Raw genomic sequence first — 22,612 nt, forward strand, 5'->3', positions numbered from 1 at the left:
AGCTGATATACAGGAGGATCCCCTCTTTGATCCTGTTAAAGAACTGAAAACTATCAGAACCAGCAGAAAGGGTTCTCCACAACTGCTGAGCACTGTTTAAATTGAATAGATTCCTGTTAATCCTCAGAAGTTTACTGTCCTCTTTGTGTTGTCTGCAACCCAAAGCAACCATGCCTGGTTCCCTGTGGACTGCCTTTGTGTGGAATATCATTCATTCTGCAGATAGAAAGCTGCAGATGTTGATAGTCCTGGGGACCGCAGCAGGTTAGGAGATGGGAGTTCAGCTCAGAGCTGCCCTGTCTTGCTCCAAGACTCTGGGTGACACCTTGAGAGTCAAGAACTCCCTTGTGGCAAAGGGCCTCAGTTCCCAGCTACACTGATGCTAGGTGGCATCATGCTGCTGTTTGAGGACCATAATTCACATTACTTTTTCAAACTGTTCAAATTCAGTGATGTTGAACAAGTTCTGAATTGGCTTGCTATGCCAGTGACATTTCAAAAATGGCACATTAAGCTTCGTTCTGATGTATGAATGGTATTAGACAGATATTTGATCTGAAATCATGAGATCTGGATAGTAGAAATATCTTCTTTTTCATTTTTCTACTAAATACATACACAGATCTTACTATGCATAGCTATTTATCATCTTCTACTTCAAAATATTTATGAACTTTCATAGAATCATGGAGTCATTAAGGCTGGAAAAGACCTCCAAGATCATCTGATCCAACCACCCCCTACCACCAATGTCACCCACTAAACCATGTCCCTAAACACCATGTCCAACCTTCCCTTGGACACCCCCAGGGATGGTGACACCACCACTTCACTGGGCAACCCATTCCAATACCTGACTGCTCTTTCTGAAAAGAAATGTCTTCTATTTCCAACCTAAACCTCCCCTGGCACAACTTGAGGCCATTCCCTCTAGTCCTATCACTAGTTACGTGTAAGAAGCGGCTGACTCTCAGCTCCCCACGCCTTCCTTTCAGGTAGTCGTAGAGGGCAAAAAGGTCTCCCCTGAGCTTCCTCTTCTCCAGACTAAACACCCCCAATTCCCTCAGCCACTCCTCATAGGACTTGTGTTCCAGGCCCCTCACCAGCTTCGTAGCCCTTCTCTGGACACGCTCCAGGGCATCGATGTCCTTCTTGTACTGAGGGTCCCAAAGTTGAACACAGTACTCGAGGTGCGGCCTCACCAGAGCAGAGTACAGGGGGACTATCACCTCCCTGGTCCTGCTGGCTACGCTACTCCTGGTACAAGCCAGGATGCCATTGGCCTTCTTGGCCACCTGGGCATACTGACAGCTCGTGTTCAAGCATGAGATCCTTTTCTTCTGCACAGTTTTCCAGCCACTCTGCCCCAAGGTTTTAGCATTGCATGGGGTTGCTGTGTCACAACATTTTGTTGTCAGATTCTTTTTCTCTTTTCTTTCTTTCTTTCCTTTTCTTTCCTTCTCTCTCTCTCTCTCTTTCTTTCTTTCTTTCTTTTATAAGGATTTTGATTGTTTCTATTTCAGTTTCTTTTTGGAAACATTCACAGGAAATATGCATCACCTCATATTTTGAATCTGGGCTTATTGTTGATAGCAGTATTAACGGTAGCATTATAGCGCAAAGAATCTACAGTCAGAGATCAACGCTATTTTCTCTAAATTCTGTACACCTATTGAGGAAAACAACAGCCAATGCCTAGACAGCTCATAATCTGAATGACAAGAAAGCACTTAGCAAATGAACACAAAAGCAAAGAGGCTGGGCAGGCTGACAGAGGGAAGTGACAAAGGAATGAATTTATATAGAAAGCGGTCTGAAAATCTGAAATGGCACACAAAGCCTGTGATCGTATCTTGACATTTAGGAGACTGTTTTCAAAGCCAAGTAAGCATCTAGCTGAGAAATAAGTATTACTTAGCTCTCTGTTATAATCAGAGGAGAAAAAAGTTTTGCACTTTGCCTCTTCCTTGCCACTAATACAGATATCGCATTTGTTATCATAACACGGTTAACCATCTCAGGGAACTACAGCAAATTATGTTAAAATGTAAGTTAATGAGCAAGTAGAAGAATAAGCCATAAGAAAGAGAACATGTTTTCTTATCCAAACAGCTAGCTCTGTGTATTGATTTTCCAGTTTTTGCTACTTCATTTAATGCCAACCATAATATGCCTATTGTAAATGTATGATTTATACTGTTAGAAGCAGACACTCTTGTGTTACTGTTTAAGAGGCTAAGTATTGTTTTCACAAATAGCCAGCATCTTTCCAGCAGTTCACTGCCTTTAATCCCAAAGAAACTGGTCTCCACCGTGACCAAGAATATCCCAGTTCTTTTCAGTTCATTGACATATTCTTTTCTCCTCACCACCATGATCCTTGGCCAGCTGCTACTTTTGGATCGAAACAGAATTCTCCAGCAAAAGACTCCTCTGGTCAGCAGGGTGCTGTTACTGAAAACTGATATAATGGATTGCCTTATGTTTCATGTCTCCTTGTCACCACCAAACAATGATGAAATTTTGCTATTATGCATGTTTGAGGATAAGCAGCAATATAAAGGGACATAGTCACTAAATGGTTCATGAAATTTTGGGGGGAATGCAGATCCATACAAATTTGGACATGTATAAAGCAATTTATGCAGTTTCAGATGGCTTTGGTGCAAAACCGTATATCACTCATTATTTTCAGCTGTTCTGAGATCCATCTTAATCCCACGTTATTATAGATAACTATTTGCATTAGAGAAATGCCTGAGGTGTGGAAGGGTCCATGTGTGTTCAAGGTTCCACAGTGCTGAGCGGGATTTAAACAGGTGACAAAAGAGTCTATACCTAAATCTATAATGTCAATAACAGGACAGAATAATGCATATCATTACCAGTGTGCAGTTGGGAAATAGAAAGCATTTGTCTTTCTAGGGGAGGCGGGTACACAGACAATCCCCAGCTCTCTGTTTCCTGCCCTGTGGTCTTAGCAAGCAGATGTCACCCCCCTGAAACAGAAACTCAGTACCACTGCTGAATCTACCCAAGCTGAAATTGGTTGGGCAAACAACAAATAAAGGAAAAATGTGGAGTCAGCCAGATTTGTGATCCCTATTATTACAAACAGGAATTATCTTTGAGATCATCCTTTGGGGTGTTGTTCCTTGAGCAAATTCTACTCCTAAATGCAGTTATGTTAATCAAATCTATAATGTGGTGTTGTATTGTCTGAAATTTCTGAAAGAAAGAGTCTGAAAGTATCCTGGGGACAGAAGTATAGCTTTCTGTGCATATGCATAATATGTACCTAAGAAAGCAGTCATCTGACAGAATAAATTGAGCTAGAGGGTAAACTTAGCTGATTTTACTGGTTGTAAGAAAATAGTGGGAACGAAAGCCAAATTAATAATATGCTGAATTATTCAGCCAACAGTGTGCACATCTGTGGTTTTGGGCCCTTCTGCTGCAAAATCTGGTGGCAAGAGTGGAAACACTGGGGAAATTATTAAGCTTAGCTAATTTGTTTGGCTTATTCAACAGAGTGAAAAGTACCCTGTTTAGGCACTTTATGTGGTAGAGAAATGAAAAACAGATTGCTAGTAGTGTTGAAGAAGGAGTACAAACTGAATGCAGAGGAACTTTGGGTTATGGACAGAGGAGAGTTGGGGCTGAACTTCTGGAGAATTCTATGGGATGACTCTATCCTGAAGTCATTTCATAAAGGATATGGGTGGGAAGAATGTCCAGTCTTGTAACCCCTATAACTCTCTGTAGAATACAGAGAGCAAAGTACTTTGAATTCGGGCAAAACCATGTAGATCTGGTCTTAAAGATTTTTTTCCTATTATGAAAGCCTTTGTAGATAAGTCTTATCTTATTTGCAGAGAATGGTATGAGTGCCAATCCTCTTTCATCTGTAGATCCCAAACATCCTTCACATGCACATCTCATGAGCTCATTTACAACCAGCTGTCTTCAGACAACCTCCCTGTTTCAGATGTGATCGTGGCCCAAATTCTGAAGATTTTCTGAAGTAAAGACTAAGACTAGTGATCTTTGGCAAAATTAGCTACTTTTTTATCGTTTTCAAAAACAGTTGAATTAAAAAAAATGCCAGCCCACAAACACAATGAGCATGGAAGAAATCCATATAGATGCTCATTGTTTGCCAAAGAGAAATCATTAGCTCTATTAGAAAAGTTCTAGGCAATCCTAATTACAGACATAAGTATTGTATCCAGCCACAGACAAGATGTCCATGTGCACGAGGACGGGTTTGTGCCTTCAGAACATTTAATTCCTACGTGCCCAGCTTCAAAAATTCTGGAAGACATTTCAATTCACTGGGAAATTTTAAAGGAGAAAAGTGAAATTTCATTGGAAAAAAATTCATTTGCTGGTAAGCTGAGCTATGAAGCACTAAGGCAACTTCTGAAAGACAAATGTTACAAGCATTGTTTGAAATACCAGGTATGATTTTCCTAACAGTCTCCAGAAAGCATTATTGTTTAGAAAACAAGAAATGTGTACATATTTGAGATGAATGAGCTAAATTGGGACTATCAGAAATCAGATCAATAATAGAAATCTAGGGTTAGGTTTTTTTTTGGTTATAGACATATTGCAAGTTCAGCTTCAGATTCCTGAAACACTTTTATTCACTACTTTGTAATCATCATTTAAACTGTGTAAAACAGTCATCTGTAAAGCTGTAGATCTTAACTCTTTCAATTATTGTTTTCTTACCTGTTAGCAGCCAATTTGTTTGAGATGAACCCTCCTGGAATTTGTGTCACAATGTAACCCCAGAAAAAAGAGCCATGTATGAGTCCCACTGTCTCTGGATCCCAATTGAATTGGGCTTTCTGCAAAGGAAACAAACAAAAAAATGCTGTAAAATGAAGCATACTGATTATGAGGTAAACGCTATTTGAAAGTCAAATGGAAGTCACCCCATCCTGCAAATCAAGACAGCCTCCTTGCACTGGTGTTGCTGAGCTTGAACCCTCTCCCAGTTAATGCAAAATGACATCAAATTGCTTTGTGAGATTCTGCTTCTGCTCTTAGCAGAATCAGGGTGAATGAGAGGAAGAAGTTTCAGCCAAAGGGCAGCTGGTGATGGACCTTCATCTTTGCTTCTTGCCACTGCTTCCCTTTGGGCTGAAACCTTTGTTTTCAGGCCTGCTTAGTGTTATAACAAGGACCTGCTACCTTTCAATGAACACATCCATTTACACAGTTATCAAGGTTGCTCATCCTCTTTGAACTGATCTGGTCATGCTGGTTCTGTATTACCCATGTTTTTTTCTCATCAGGGTCAAGCTCTGACCATCCAGCATCTACATTAAGTAGTAGTATGGGAGCAGAAAATGTGTACAGGAGAAGGAGAGGAGGGTGTAACACCTGAAGACAAGACAATATAGAAATAAAGCTAGGTAACATTAGCTAGCTGACTAGTATATCTTTTATTAAAAGTGATGCCAGTCATTGAGCTGCATTTGGATACTGAAGGCCACCCCCAGGCTGGTCAGAGATGCTTCAGAGTCAAAAATGTCTACAGCCAAGACAAACGCTTTTGCAATGCACCTCAGCCTTGGATAGCAAGCAGTTTCAGTCTTCTCGAAACTCATCCTGAATAAGGTCATTCCTGCTCTGTGATGAGCCCGTTTTGATGTACTTTGCTTGGAAGAGCAATGGCCAAAGCCCAGAACAAAACATAGGGGCAGTGAAGAAAAGGTGACCCAAGGTGCTCCTCCTGCCCTTCATTCTGGGAGGTCAGAACAGCGCCTGACTCATTATAATCACACTAACATAAGGTTAGCGTCGACATTTTCTCCTTGAACTCTCAGTTCAGAAGGGCTGTTCTGGAGCAAAGAGAAACCATGATGTTTTGCTTCATGCTTATTTTCTTGGTAACTACGTGGCAGGGAAAGGTGTTTAATCGTCTTAAGAGAAAACGGCACAGATTGTCTTTTAGAATCTGAACTAAAACTGTCACTAAAACACTACATAAATATGAAAACTAAAGTGACAGATCTTAACATCTCTTTTTTTCTATATTACTTCGTGTGTGTAAAAGCAAGAACCAGTTTTCCTCAGTAGGTTGATTTTTTTTCCAAACAAGCAAACTACAAAACAGCTCCTCATTTGACTTGCTGGGAGAAAGATGGCATTAATTAGCCAGGCACGTTTTACAGGGGCTAAAGGATTTCCCTCCCCTACAATGTAATCTCTGTCAAGAGATCTGCTTTCCTGTGCTGACCTGCATTTCTGTTTTTAAATACCTAATTTTCTGCTAGTGTTTTCCAGCTTAGTTTCTAAGTAGTGTTAATTTCTGAAGGCAAAGACACCATGAGACATGGAGAAAGTTCCCATATCAGGAGGGTTCACGTATCATGCCCAAAACAGAGCAGAGACTTGTGATATCTCAAGGGAAATACGCAGAAAAGTCAGGTAAGAGTCAATATTCCTGTGAATAATATATTATAAAAGGATCCAAAAATAAGTCAATTTTATACATTCCTGTTCATAAAGTCCAGAAAGAGATTTATGATATCACAACCCTGAACCAAGGCAGGAGTGGAGAAGCAAAGATATGCTTTGAATCTACATTTCCTTGGGTGCATTTTTAAAAGTTTGTAGGCATCTGCTATGAACCATGTCATCTACTGCAAATTTGAAATAGCTTGCCACCTAATTCCAAATACTTCTAGACAGCAATCCACACTGTCAATAACCCATAAAACCTGTTGCCAGATTGCCAAACGACTACTTAAAGGTCTTGAAAGTCATCCACTAATCTGAATAGAGTGTGCCCAGCGTTACGTACAGCAGTTGATCATTCCTTCTGTACTGGCATCAGGGTGCATTTCCCTGAGAGACAGTGAACAGCAAAAGCTTCTGCCACCACAACAAAATTCGTCTATGACAAAAAGATTGGGGACCTGATAAACATACAAGCCAACTCAGCTCTCGTTTCTGTTACTTACACTCTGTATGACATTGCAAATGCTCAGATCTTACAGACTTTTAGTGTGATTTAGAGACCTAAATAGGGGTTAATCATCTGCGCATATACGGGAATCCAAACTCACGTGTCTGCCTGCCTAAGTTTTTAACCTACACATATACAGTACTTTGATATGTGGCACTTCAATGATTCTGCAATGGGGCCCGGTCACAACAGGGAAAGGAGGATTGTTTCTCACCTGCAGCTCTGGTTTGCCATTGACATAAACAGTGCTATTGTTCACCATTTCCACGATGGCAACACCCAGGTTGCACCTAATCCCAAAGGAAATGCAAAAGCCCAGGCCGCTCATGATGGCAATGATGTAGCGCTTGGGCAGTCCACAGCAGTAGCAGTTACACAGGGCTGGCCTGCGGGCGCTGGCCTGCACAGGCCGCCCTTCTTCTGTCAGCTCAATGTGATCCTCCTCCATGTTGGTGCCATCAATTTTCCTAAATGAAAGAAGCAAGAGAAAATGAAAATGTAAACACAGTAAAATATAGATGGTAGGTGCTCCAGTCAGCTGCTAAATCACCTCTGTCTGAGGTGTTTGCCTCTTGGTGCTGTGATGAGTTAAAGCTGGTCAGACTTCGAAAGGTCGGCACAGCCTGCATATTTTTTCACCAACAAACACTGAAGTTTCTAAGCTCTAAACACTTGGCTGGACAGCTAGCTACAAAAATGCTTGCAGGATGTTCATGAGAATGATTATGAGAGGTGTATTGAGCTCTGTTGTGATAAATCGTGCTGGTTGTTAGGAATATATACATATGAAAAAAAAAGAAAAAAAAGATTGTAGCTTCTAATTAGATCCACTAAGCAGAGCTGTCAGTAGGTTTCAAGGAAAGGGCAAATACAGCACAAAGCATGGTGTTATGTATTTATTTATTTTTCTCAGCCCCAAACTTGCTGTGAGTTTTTGACCTGTGAGACAAACATCAGGGCTGAGCTGCAGAGGGGCAGAGGCTCAGGCCCCAAGGTACCTACTGAAGGCATGGAAGAGCCAGGCCCAGGCTTTCTCTGCCTGGAGGGATTTGACGCCAAGTGTTCCCTCTGCTCCGAAACATCCTCTCACCACGAGGCTTTAGCTTATTGCAAAACTCAACCTTTTCTTTAAAGTACTTAATACGCAACAAGATCTGAAGATTGAGTGACTTTTTGGTCTGTTGATTCACCACCCCTCAGCAGAAGAGGCTGAATGAGCTTTGCCTGGGAGCAAATTTAGTGTGGGCACTGCAGTGAGACCGGGGGGAATAGGGAGGAAAGAGCCAGGGACAGGGGCCATCCCATTTACTTGGGAATAGGAGCAAATGTTCTCCCTATAGCCCTAGCACCACCAGCAGTGAAATGGAGGACCCCATGGGGGGCAAACAGCTGCTGCCATCAGCCAAAGCAGGAGCAGCAGCTTAAGAGGCAAATGGTCTCATCAGTACAGCTGTTGCCCATCACTATTTCCTGCACTTATGGAAGTTTTTCCTGTGGTAGTGCAATTAAAAATTAATTTGATCTCCCAATCTGATTGGAGATACTAACATCCTGTGCTATATGAACAGCGAATGTCTCTGGTAAGAAAGATGAGATCAGAAGGAACTGAAGACACACTGTTAGACTGGAGATAAATACTTCCTTTCCTAACATTAACTTCTCATGCTTTTGTTTTAAATGCAGAATATAGACTTTCTAACATGCTGAAATACTCAAGCACACGGTTAGCTCTGAATATGTGAAAAGCCCACTGAACACTGCCCACGAGCTTAAGGTTAAGTGTTCACTAAAGTGTAGCCCCAAACCTTGATGGGCAGTTACGTTAGGAAGCCTTTCAGCTTTGGCTTTGCTGTGAAGCAATGAGCACATGATCCAGCTCCTTTTGTGTATGCCATGGAGTTGCTCATGCTACTAGGGAAATATGAACAGATACTTAATATAAAAGAAGCCCATCTTGCTGTATAAGATGATGAAATGATTTAATTCACTCCTTTCTGATAAGGAGTAACTTATTTCCTTTTTTCACACACCTGGCCTGAAATTTATTTGAAATCCAATGGACTTCAGTTTTCCATATAATAATCAGCTATTAAAGAATGTTGCCAAAGCATATATGGATGGGCTGCACCTGGCTGATCTACACAGTAGTTGGTTGGCTCTTTCAGGAGACCAATTTTGGTTTAATCACAGCTTTTGATTAATCACTCCAATTGCTGTAAGTCTATTGTACTGCCCATAACTTAGTGGATAGTATTCTATATTAAGGGTTTTACAAATATAGATCGTATATATGGTTTCTTGGGGTGCTTCCTGTGAATTTAAACATATCTTTCCAATATGCATTTTCCCTTATATCATCAGTATTTCTAGGCTTTATAGCTACATGCTAAGGTGTGCATCATTCACTATATTACTCCTTTTTAATTTGAACCATAAAACTGCTACTGTAGCCTTACTCTTAGCAACAAGAAAAAGCATGCTACAGTCCATCAGTTTGCATGTGTAATAAGCACCAGAATCAGGGTGTTTTGGCCAGAAGGGATCTCTGGGGGTTATTTGATTTAACCCCTTGCTCAAAGCAGTGCTAACTTCTAAGTTAAATCAGTTCTTTGTAAGCTGGAGTTTGCATTAAAGCAAGGTAACACAGGAAATGTGATATGACTATGGTGTTATTGAAGGTGATTGAGATCTTATGATTCATTGGCAGGGAGACAGCATTGTTAGTGAAATGAGAGTACAGAGAGTAATATAGCCAGGCACGTAAAAAAAAAAAAGAAGACACTATATATTTCTTGCTCAGTGTGCTTATATCAGTAGGTGTACACTGAATAGAATTTCAAAAATAAAGACCTCAGGAAGTGAAAAGACAATTGAATAATTATTTTTTTAGTGCTGTTGTTATCTTAAAAGAGTTATTAACAACCAAAAGAAGTAATTTTATTGTCTTACTCTAGCATAATCTAAGATACTGAATGAATTAAATCAAAGCACAATTCCTCAATTTTTCATACCTTTACCACACCATTTATATGAGAGAGATTAAATGTTAATTTGTGCATTATTTTGGACAGCTGGCAAAGATTAGACACATCATGTGAAGCCAAAACATCTGTTCCTATCTGGACATTTTCAGCTGGCTGTCACTTCACATAGGCATGAAAACATCCTTCTACTCCAAATTCACTGATAGAAGTGATGAGCCAGGAGGACTAGCACTATGGTTCAACATTGTTTCTGCAGTGAAATTAATTGTTTTGCTATTGTATTCAACTACTCCTTAATAAAAGCAGGTTGAGGACTGATTCATGACCCCAAATATTCACAGAATATTTCATGCCCTCAAAGCTCAACATTAACCCCCTGTGGAAGATTTCTATCAGAGAAAATGATTTTGCAATAGCAATCCAAAAATGGAACTGGTGTGAAACATTAGCAGTACAAGCAATCATGGAGCCAGTGTTTGACCTTGCTTTTTGGTCTTATTTTATTAAACACTGTAGACATAAAATGAAGGTATGTCAAATCCACAAAAAGACTGATACTTATATTTTGGTAGTGCCACTGAAATTTTTACTTGTTATACACCAATAATTTAGAAGAAAGCTGCTTTAATTATCTGACTAACACTGGAGAATATTTTGCTGCATGGGAATATGTTTAGTCTTTACATCACTCTGCTCTTTTCAGCAAACATGCAACACTCAGCAAGTAAGAAAAGCTTGGCTATTTGAAGATATCTGCATCCATGTCCCATGCCCAAATGTCATAACTATGGTATTCAAAATTTCTCCAGCTGACATTGTTTCTTTTCTTTTCTGAATGGCTTTACTCTGGCATATCCAGAGTTTTGGAAGTATGAAAGAAATTTTTAAAATCCAAATCAGTAATAAAAATAAAAATAATAATAAAAAACTAGAACACGTAGACATTTACCAGTTGGTATTTATTCAGTTTAGCACAGGAATTAGTCATTTCTTCAAACTGTGTAAGTGGAATAGAACTACATTGTTCCGTTTCATTTGATTAAAACGACATAGATTCTACAAAAACAGGCAAATGTTAATACCAGCCATGTGTTAGAATGCATTCCCAAATGACTTTTACCAGATAGTACAGGCTTTTACAGCACCTGTAGGTGTTCAAACCTTACACCTGCATAACCAACAACAGTCACCACGTGCAACAATTATTGATGATCCTGATGTAGAAGCCTATACACTGACTATTGAAAAAATATTATTTATCCAAAAACACATACAATCTTCTGAGATCTCATCTACTCTCTGGGGATTGCCCAGGTGATAATTTTCTATAGCAAATCCTGTTGTATTCATACAATATCCCAGGACAGATTGGCAAACCCTCTTAAGTCGCTTGGTGCATGGGACCTGTGAAGCTGACTTCTGTGTTATATTTGCATGAAACTCATGGCATAGTTCAAGCATTTACACATGATGGGACTACTACATCTCTCAGGCATTGCAATCTCAGTCTGTAGGGCAGAATCCCAGCACCTTCCCAGCACAGCCTCAATGCAATGGGCTCATGCCCATGGGTGCTGCGGCACTGCACACGCGTAGTGTGCCCTTGCACTAACACCTTTGTACAAGGGGCCTCACACAACTGAGTCAGGGCACCCCACACTGTATTCATGGTGTTGCTTGCTCTGTGGTGCATTAAACTTTCTGTACTTCTGTGTAAAGGAAATCTTTGAGAGGACCAAGACTATGATACAGCACAGGCAGAGGAGCCCTGTCCAACTCAGGGGTAATTCACCCAGCTTCGGGTTGCAGTTTTTAGCAGGTTGGGCAGTTTAATTCGTTAAGGAAGGTCTGCAGGAGTCAGAGCTACACCTAGTAGAACCCAGACTACGTACAGCTATGCTGTGGGCATAGCCCATACTACTTTTCGTATTAACAGTGATATTATTGGGAAGTAAACACACTTAGTCACTTCCCACTTCATTGGTAAGCCCCCAGTTGCCGTTGGCTGGTCAAGGACTCTTGAAATCCTCAGGAGAGGCAGAGACTAAGAATTTACTTGAATTCATGATTCTTTCTTTGCATACACTAAGTACAAAGAAGGCCCAAAGTGTTCGTACCTGTCAAGAAGCGCTGCAGGAAAAGGAGGTTTCTTTTCAGGGAAACTTACAAGGTTTGCAGAGCCCCAGCTCTGACTGATATTATTCACCCAAGCCTTGATTCCTCTAAATTGTTTTTTTTGTTTGTTTGGTTGGTTGGTTGGTTTGTTTTCTACCCTACTGTAATTAACTAATTAAGAACAAGCCCTATGTTGCATAAAATATAATTTTGTATGTTTCTATCTATTTTCTGAAACATCTGGTGTATTTATTGCAGCTGGTGATACTCTAGCAACAAACGAATCTTCTTCTGAGATCTTGCAAATGAAACTGCTGGCAACAGCCCAGAGAAAGGATGCCTCTCAGGTCTCTCCAGCTCCATCCCCTTTGCCTCCTCACCAGGTGCCAGCTACCCTGAGGTAACCTGTGGGCAGACTCTTGTTTTGCAGCGCCCACAAAATAGTACACCTAGGAAAGGCACTGACATTCAGATATTTAAAAAAGAAAAGAATGAAGTCCAGCAAACTTTCTTGTATCTCAGCTCAGATTTTTTCTGTTTTGATTCAGCAGCAACATTGATGAAGTTGAGTACCAGCACTATCATCTATATAGGAGCCAGCATGATATCCTTGATACCCAGCTGCAAGAGGAAAATAATCCAGATAATTCAAAGCATGAATGCCATATCCACATAGCAAACCCTTTGTACTGCCACATTATATAATCACTAAATAGAAAGCCTGCATGTGTTTGGTCAAATTGACCAACACAGCCCACAGCAATGAGAATTTATGATTGAATAAATGACTTAGTTTTATGTTTTGAAAGGAAAACATTCCCTGAATCACCATAGGATATCTTAAAAGTCAAAAAAGCAAAATGTCAGACTTCATCTATAAGACTGTAAATGAAAAAAAGTTAAGTTGAAGCTCTGTGGAACACAGATACTTTGTTCACATGGCATAGGAACAGTGTAACTGGCAAGGTAATGGTGCATATTAATAACTTCCATAAAAGTGTACATTCTTATTTACTTGCACATGCATGCTGTAATGCAATACATGCAAATTATTGTACGTTTTCTTGTGATCAAATGCATGTTCAGATGTGCCAGGAACTGTATCTTGACTCAAAATAACATTCCCAAAAGGAAATAACAGGATACATACAAAAGCAAATGCAATTCAAACACTGAAAAGATGTATAATCAAAATATTGTCCTGCTCCTTGCAAAGTTTTAAAACACTTAACATGAAGCATGCAAGAAATGCCACTGAACTCTCCGGCTGTCAGCTATCCGTTACACAAGTAAATGTTGTCAGTGGCCATTACTAATCGAAATAATCTTCCATTTAAATGAACAATCTCTATCCCTTTATGAAACTTGTCATTTGTTACATCATACCTTCATTCATCAAAAAATATACATTTGTTTATTTTTCATAAAGTGTCAGATTAAGATAAATATCTTTAATCTTCTTTTTGCAAACAACTGCTTTTTTTCTTTCTAATGTGTTAGTCTCAATAAATACACACATATACAGATCTGCTTCATATAATTTCTCTTACTGATTCAGAACAAGATTTTCTAAAATGTCCCTGTAATTTAGGGACTTTAATTCCAGGAACGGCATCATTTTGGAATGTTAATTCCCATTAAATCATCAGGTTTTTTCATGCAAGCTAAAAAAGAAGAATTCACATTTAATTATTTAAAACTTTTTTTTTAATTAAAACACTTTTTTCATGTTTCTTGTAATATTAGAACAATATTTTATAACTTATTTTCACCTCTTCTTTGATTTAATATAAATATTCTATCATCCATAGCCACATGCTGTTGTAACACTGCTCCTTTTAATCTTCTGTCTTGCAGCAAGGTATCTCTCACTATCTGGACTCAGAGATTAATTTTGCAACCCTGTTTTATATTTAGATATTTTTCTATATTTCATTTATCTTTAATAAATGTAACCAGGGGATCCCTCTGGGAGTTTTCTATAGGATTTTACCTTCGCAGATTCCCCAGCGAGTCACTAATGGTGTTCTTCACCTCTTCCTTTCCTGGGTTAAAAAATCTTTCCTTCAGTGAACTGAACCCTTTGAAAGGCATTTTGTCGTCCTTCTTCAGTAAATCCCGTATGTTAACAAGCGTTCGCTTCTGCTGTCATTATTTCCTGATTCCAGACTCAGGAGTCTGTGCCGGTCCCCTTCGTGACCGCTACCTATAACAACCAGTTGCTCAAGAAAGGAGCATGGAAAAGAAAAAATGAAAAGAAAAAAAAGAAAGGACACAGATCTTCTTCCCAAGCCAGCAAGTCAGTCGGGAAGAGCCCTGGTGCGAAACCCCCGGGACGTGCTCAGGGACTCAGCAGCACACTTGCAGCAGCTCTGCCATGCATCCGTGCAGGGTCGGGCACCTGTACGCAGGCAGCTGGTCCAGCGGCTGCAGCAGGCAAGCAGGAGGCACTGCTGAGGGCTGCTGTCCCTGGGCAGGATGCTGCTGCTGCTGCATCACGGGTGGACCTCACACCGCCTTGCCAGGACTCATCCTCCGTGCCTGCCTCCCTCCCTCCCCTCCTCTTTCACACCAAGATGTGTGCAAGGTGGTGCTATAGTAACGGACACAATACCTGTCCTCAGGCCGCGCCAGTTCATTAGCAGGACCTCACCTATGGCAAGGGCAAGAAGTTTATTAAACATTTACGAGTCCTTTCTGCAGGAAGGGAAACACAGGCTGCAGCTCCCGTTCACTATTTACCCCCGTCTGGATGGGCCCCCCTGCACCTGCTCATGTGGGCCCACCACCCCCTTCCCAGCCCGGGCATTTATTACTGGTGCTGCTGGGCCCGCGGGCAGACAGATACAGAGGTGTGTTAGTGTGATGCTGTTTGAAAAAGCAATGAAAGTGCCTGTAAATGAAAGGCATTGTGTTTTCAAAACACGAAGTGGCTGAAAGAGGCAAACCATTCCAACTCGACACGAATTTGTGATGACAGCACACCTTTCCTGCTGTGTAGAAGCATTTAATGGAAACTCCTGTGGAAATGCAGCCTCATCAAGCCTGCGTGTTGTCTGGAGTCAAATGAATCAAGACCTCACTTATCGGGTTTGGGTTCTGGAAGCAAAAAAAAGAAAAGAGAGATCTCCCATTTCAGATTAGCTTTGGGCTCCTGTCAGCAATTCCAGCTTCCCTGGCTGGAGGGGAAGGCAGAAACTGTCCTGACTGTCAGAAAAATGGAGTGCTTTATATTCTCCACCTTCCCCCAAGGGGAGTTAAATTTGGAGCCTGCCAGGCCACCAGCAGGGAGGGAAGAGATGGGACAGCAGCCCCCACTCCTGAGGAGCTTCACTCCTGCTCTGCCACTGGCCTGGGCTCTCCTCCCTCCCCATGCAATCTGGGGAGAGAGAAGGAAGAAGAAGAAGAGAAACAAGCTCCTCCAGAAAACAGCATGGGTTTTGGCTGTTTTCATCTGCCTTGTGGCACTTCCAGGCTCCGAGTTTGGGTGTCTGAACTGTGTCAGTGGGACTGAGAGGGATGTGCATCTGGGCCAAAGCTTGGTGAGGACTGTCCTCCTCTCCACTTGTCCCCTGGCACCCAACATGGGCCACCAGCCTCTGGGTTTTAGATGTCACTGTACATTTAGTATTTATTACAAATACTATATATAAATTACAAAGACTTTGGTATTTAGTACAAATACCAAATGTCTGGATCATCCCAGTTCCACTGTAAGGAAATATCAGGAAAAACACTTCCTCATGGTTGGGAGAGCAAAGAAAAGAGCAAGGCATGCACTGAAATCCTTTATTCCAAGTATAAATACAGAGGCGAGGAGAGGCGAGGAGAGGAGAGGAGGTCTTTTTGCTGCAGAACTGGTTATGGTTTCTTTCTCCCTTTTGAATAATTCATGTGCTGTACAGCAGCATTGGAAAGCTCAGGTTCAGCACAGGTGACCCACACTGGACCTCGCAGGCAGCCCACCCACAGCAGAGGTGAGGGCCACAAGGCCATCTCCCAGCACTGCCCACCCGTGTGCCTTGGAGCCCCCCTGCAGCATGGCAGCACAACAACCCATGCTCAGCAGCTGCACCTCCTCCTCCTCTTCACACTGTTCAGGCTTGAGCCTGGCCATCGCCACAGCTGAATTCCTCCTGTTTTCTCACTCCAGACCCTGGCCACAGCACACCCCAGCCCATCGGGACACAATGACAGAGCAGCAAGGTCACCACTGTGGGAGGGAGCAGAGGCCCAATACAACCCAATACACACAGCAAAACTGGGTCTCCAGTTTTCAAAAGGGACCCATAAAACAACACTGGCAGGGTAATCACCAAACAGCCGAGGTACAAATACTTGTAGGGATATACACATGTAGAAGCCTGTAATGAAATTGTCTTGCACTTCAGCAGATGTCTATTTGCTGATATTTGGGACAGCATGGGGCAGCTGGACACCCACAGCCGTGTAGGAACCCAGCTCCAGACTGGAAAGGGTGCAAATTCAAGTGCAAGGAACTTGCCTTGAAAGACTGGGGGCTCAGCTTGGAAAGCGGGGTTCAAAATCCATCTCTCCCAGCAGCTCTGGAGTGGAAGCTTTTAATTTGCTCTCCTGTGTCTTCTGGTTCTGCTTCAAATGAAAGGAGCACAGACCACACACCCTAAAGGCTCTGTGCTCAAAACTTAATGCTTTGTTCACTTTCCTACGCATATAGTAGTTGCCCTTAGTGTGAAAGTTGAAGTCCATCCTTCATGCAGTTGGGAACCCATCAAGCATCTCCCCTGGGGATACGTCCTAGGTGGCACCTGGCTGGGTACGTTCCCCTCAGTGCTGTTGATGCTCTCATTGGCGATGTCACTCACCTCACCACTAGCACAACTGTCCATTTCTCACAGCGATTTTCACCTCTGCCCCCTCTTTACACCTTGAAATCCCTCCACTACCTGCAGTTCTGCTGTGCCACAGCAGTGGCCCCTTTTGAAATTTCCTGACCTTTCTCCCAAGGCTTAAAGAAAGGGTGTTGCTAACTCCTGCTTTTCTGCAGGGAAGCTGCTAGACAGGAGCAGTGCAGCTTCTCCACTTCCCCCTCTCTAGGCTCACCAGGTGGCAGAACGCCCTGACCCCAAGCAGCTGCTGCTGGATGAGGTGATGGCAACCCTTCCAGACTAACCCCTGTAAGTGTTTCGGAGTGTCAACTGAGGAACTCTCTTGTCTTCCTTTACAACACCTAATGTGATAGCCCTGCTGGCCCTAGCTGTCATTACACCTATTTTTTTTTTCCTGAATTAACCCTATACCTTAATTTTCTTTTGCACTTGCAGAGAAATATTTTGCAAAATTAAAACTACTCCTGGCTCCCAGAACTTGTAGTTATAGCTGAAACTAGAGACTCATATTCCCAAAGGCCTCTAGTAAGGCTGTATTAAAACTGTATTTTCAAGCCAATATGGACATAAAACCAGCATGCAGACAGCTGCCGCTGAGGGCTCACATGCTATCATTACCTTGGATGCTCAAGAATAGAATGAGTTGTAAGAAAACTTGGACACTGATCAAATAGACACATAGGAGATGCGCTATTCTAGCTATAACTGAAGACCTGTGGAATATTCAGGATGGCAGCATCCCCTCAAGAATGCAAGGCATGAAAGCATCTGAGCTAGCAATAAAGATAACTCTCAGCTGTAAGAATAATCTGTACATGCGTAAGAAAATGTACACCTGGAGGCTATCTACTTTGTTAGTTATTTCTTTAGTTGAAAAGCCTAGAAAAGTCATCATTATACTACTCCTGCTGTTGAGTCCTCAAAATGTTTGGCCTGTCATATTTCAGGGGAGAATTTTGTTACTGGTTTCAATGCAGGCTGGATAGCGTACACGTTTCACATGCAGGTGCCTTTTAAACAGCATGATTCTGTTTGCTATGGCCCCTGACATAACCTTGCAGGCAGCCACTTCTACTAGTGCTTATAAAACAGAAAAACTTGAGGTCTTTACAAATATTTAATCATCATAGTCACTCTCACCATGACCATAAGACCCTAGGAAAGCCGATTCAACCTTTTGGTGTCTCTGTTAAATTAGCATACAACACCCTCACTTCACAGTGCATGGTCAACTTTGTAAAATTTGTCTCATAGATTTTTTGGTATTTTTTCAAGTGTGTGCAATCCTGATGCTTACTTTTTATAAAATGTAGCAACTTAGGATCTTGAAAATTTCTACTCCTGTAAAAAGTGTTGAAATTGGTTCAAAAGTTATGAGGAGACATGGAAGATGAGACAGAATGATCAAGTGTGCTATGTAGTGGTAGGACACAAAGCTAAAAATCACAGTCGGGGCCCCAAGAAATCACAAGATGATAGTTTAGAAAGCATGAGAGCTCTTCTCTAAATGAATTTATTTTGTCTTCCTCCCTTCTGAAGTTTCAGGGAGAATTAAAGGCATTCAAAGCTGAAATTGTCAATTCACCTCAGGAGGCAGAGCATTAAATAAGATAAATAACAATCTCATGCTGAGAGACAGAAGTTGCGATTTTGCACTTCTCCAGAGACCAGGGCACCAACCACAAGGAACAAAAATGCTCTTGTGACTCCTGCTGATGGTCAGCTTCTTCAGCGGAGGAAACTGCAGCAGCCTGAGCTTTCTCCTGAAGCCCATTATTCTCAAAAAAACGCCAACTGAATTTTGTACGAGAGTCTCTTTCAGCCATATTTCCAACACAAATCACAACTATAGGCACAGTAAATAAAACCAAAAGAGAGAACACATTTAGACATGTTGTAGCCATGTTGTCATGTATTATACAGTGGCTGTATAATAGGTAAGTGTGAGCGAAGATCATTTCTTTCATCATGTGGCCAAGTCTCAACCCCTCAGAGCCTGAAAGGTAACCTAAGTGATAACACTTCAAATCACAAACCTTGTCACAGCATCTAATTTCTGGAGCCTGCAGCAGCTCCATGCTCCCTGGAACCATAAGATTATCAGGACACATCAGGGTATGAGCTTGGGATTCAGAGGTTAAGATCAGGTGTTTCCATGATCCTATTACCTTCTCAGCAGACTTTCTTCCAGCACTTTGCACATGCAAAACTCCACTCAAAGGACAAGAACTTCTTATCAAACTTGAAACTCTGGGGTGAAACCATATGTCCCTGTGTATTTCTCCATGTTGCCTGGTGAACTGGAGACCCTATTTCTGTTGGCATCCCTAAGAGTCACTGTAACATTACACAAAAGAAGGGCACTGTAGGAGTTCAGCCTTCGGGGTCTACAGCATCTGATATCAAAGATAAATGGGGTGACCTGCAATCCCATCTTATACAAGGATTTAGCATAAATGATTGAAATAGTCCTTCACGTTTTGAAATCTATGGCTTTACTATGATTGTACTTTTTCTCCATAAATGAAGGTGGATTTAAAGACTTCAGGATTCTGATTTTTATTTAACCATCTACAAGTTCTTTCCTGCCATGTCAAAATGCTTTGTGTTGAGTCAGCCCAAATCAGATGTTCAGATGACGTGTTTATTTCCCTGATGTCCATGGGAAAAAATTGCATTAATTTCAAAGGGTTAAAAAGTCATCTTTAGTCTCTTGGTTTTTCTTCCTGATCAGGTAACTGATACCAAAAACGTTTTTATCACAGTTAGCTGAGAAATAAAAAGAGACTGCTGGCATGCTAGCAGCAAATAAAACAATAACAAACAGAAAGTCTTATTTATAGTTTCCCTTACTGGAAACTGCTAAATGAGCAGTAATTTCTTACACCTTACACAGTAGGTGGGGGGGGGGGAGAGGGGTGGGTTTAAAGCATTTCTGTGTGGAAGGTATCAGGTAAAGGACAGAGCTTCTATATAATTTTAAAAGGCACAAAATTTGAACTCATTTCTGCAGATATACTTAATGCTAGAAAAACTTTTTTTAATTTTCACTTTCATACAAGTAAGTATGTTTAGCATGAACTTCAATAGAAGCCCTCTCTAAGGCTAAAAAAAAAAATTAAATGTTACAGACATAGAGCCAGTTACCACTGTGCAAAATGTAGTCAGCTAAATGTGGCTAACTTTGCAAAGTCTTTACTGCTCTCCCAAAAGTGAACAGGTCTAAATGCTAAGAAAGGGTGACAACACACCTAAGAGAAAACAACCACAATAACTATTCTATTTCTGTGCATAGATAAACTACTATAAAAACTTTTTTTTTTCTTTTTTTTTTTTACTTTCACAAGGCAAAATAACTTGTAGCTGGACCAGAACAACATTCGTGTGATGTCTGCAATTTATTTGAAAGTTACTTAGGTTATAGTGACACCTTATGGCAGTTTTATTATATTTTACAGAACGATTGGAAAGTTAAGATCTACAGCTTGTTAAAGCCTGTCATTATCAGCGAGGAACTGCTTTGATGTTTTTAGAAAGCATTTACCTATAAATTACTGAAAACCTCAAAATAGTCTGGTTTTCCTTTCACTCTCACTGAGGAAATAGCTTTCTAAAGATGCATAGTCTTTGGAATTGTCTTCTCACCATGTTTAACAGGTTATCTATGCCAGTCAGCACATGCATACGCTCTACTAAACATTACCTATGGCAAATACAGGCTGTTACTGAGCTGATTCACCAAATTGTCATGTAGTTCATTGTGTTCCTCTAATCCCAAAGCTGAACTCTTTAAAAGAAAACAGCATGAGAGAAGCTAATGAAAACATTCTCCCCCTTTAAATGTTGTTGAAAACCAAACCTGTAGAATACATAAATACCCAAACCAGATACTAATTACAAAGAAATAGTTGATCAAAATCAGAAACTCATCACATCAGTTTAAATGCCGTATTAGCTTGAAATAATGACCTAAAGAAGAATTATATTAAAGTGAAGAATTTAAAAAAGGACATTTAACAAAGAGTATTTTATAAATACATCAGTTATTTTCTTGGACTCAGCAATTTCAGCAGTCTGGAACACACAGGTAATCAAAATACATAGTCATTTTATTTTTCCTGATCTTCTTGCCCTGACTTAGTAATATATAATTGTTGTAAGACAAAATTATTTTTAGCAAATCTCCCCAAAATTTATCTGATGGTGTGCTAGGACAGATTGTTTAGACAAAAGTTTGTTGCTCTAATTATAGACGTATCTGATGGTTTCTTCAGCATTTTTGGCTATTTGAACTTACTTGAGGTTATTTCTGTGACTTCAGCAAAGCACTTACAGCTTTGACGACGTAGGTAAGCATCTATTTTATCAGCATGACAGAGGCAGAAATTTATTTTCTATTTTTATTTATTTGTATTTTTTGAGTTCTTAAGACACCCGATGGAAAGCAAACTCTCCAAAGTTTTACTTAGTTTATTTTACTTAGTTTACTCTTACAGAGACTTACACTAGCATGAAGTAAACACACAAAAAAACCCCAGCTTGTGTAGTAACTGACACAAGCAGCTTCTATCACCAAAGCGCTGTGTTCAGGCCAATGATAATAACGCTTTTATTGATGCTGTGAGGAGTTTTGAACGGAGTTTCTCCTTTGATTATCCTTGATTAATTATTGCAGAACAGTGTAAAAAAGTCTTTTGAATGTTCTGCAAAAGATGCACTGTGAGAAATTCCACTCAAAAGGCAAAATAATGATTAATGCACAAGTAAAAAGGACAGAACAAAAACCTTCAAGAACTGGTAAGTAGATACAGGCAGGACATAAATCTCTACCATTTCTAATTTTCAAGTTGCTCCACGTCCACAACTGGCTTACTTTGCAGTAAAAAACTGTATTAGAACCATAACAACATAGCTCAAAGATAGACGTCATATGCAGGAGGAAATTAAAAAAAAAAACTTTTAAGACCTCTACTGTTAAATCTTAAATTGATGTTTAAAGTACACTGTAAATTATTTGAAAGCTATCAAATAACTAGTATTTACTTAGCTGCTCTTGAGTTTGTGCACAGGTAGGATTTTAATTCTGAATTGCAAACTGTATTGCTTTGGGGGGAATGTTTTTACAAAACAGACTGGAATCCCCCTTGTCACACCAAGAGCCAGCCTTCCAATCTACCAAGCAACTGCAGTGGTCTCCAGCTGGTGATGTGAGCACAGTGAGCTTCAGAGATCCAGATCAGAAGTGTACATTTCCCCTAGCAATAGGAAAAGAACACCAAGTGAACCATGTCTTTTTGCATAACTCCTGACAAACAGCTCATTTCCTACATCTACCGAGCTGCATTCCTCATGACTGCAAACTTGATAGGGCAACACAGCTCTAATCAGTTTTAGATCAGTGTTTATAATCTTAAAGCTCTGGTGTACCACATACACCAAAGGAGGAACTAGAGATACCAAATAAAGGGATGGAGACATAATTAGCTCCCAGTATCAAAGTATTTGACACAAGGAACAATAAACTGCAAAGTTTTCCATCTTTTCCTGTTTGAAGTCATCAGTTACCTGCATTCATGAAAGAAAGTATGAAATTATGAATTCTAAGCCACTGCAAACCAACCCAGAACAACTGGATTTCAGCGCTAAAGACTTTCCTGCTC

General features: G+C 40.7%; 1 protein-coding gene across 2 annotated transcripts in view; it reads right to left on the minus strand.

The window, feature by feature from the left end:
- SLC17A8 (solute carrier family 17 member 8) overlaps positions 1-14,178 on the minus strand; it is a 28,829-nt gene extending 14,651 nt beyond the window's left edge. For both annotated transcript variants that reach the window (XM_035551663.1, XM_035551664.2), the window contains exons 1-3: positions 14,078-14,178; positions 7,200-7,452; positions 4,738-4,856 (exon numbers count right to left, since the gene is read on the minus strand). In XM_035551663.1, coding sequence (XP_035407556.1) covers positions 4,738-4,856; positions 7,200-7,452; positions 14,078-14,178 — 473 coding nt within the window. The remainder of the gene's footprint in view (positions 1-4,737; positions 4,857-7,199; positions 7,453-14,077) is intronic.
- Positions 14,179-22,612: the final 8,434 nt, after the last annotated feature.

The sequence above is a fragment of the Cygnus atratus genome, chromosome 1, assembly GCF_013377495.2.
Source record: "Cygnus atratus isolate AKBS03 ecotype Queensland, Australia chromosome 1, CAtr_DNAZoo_HiC_assembly, whole genome shotgun sequence".
Taxonomy (NCBI): Eukaryota; Metazoa; Chordata; class Aves; order Anseriformes; family Anatidae; genus Cygnus; species Cygnus atratus.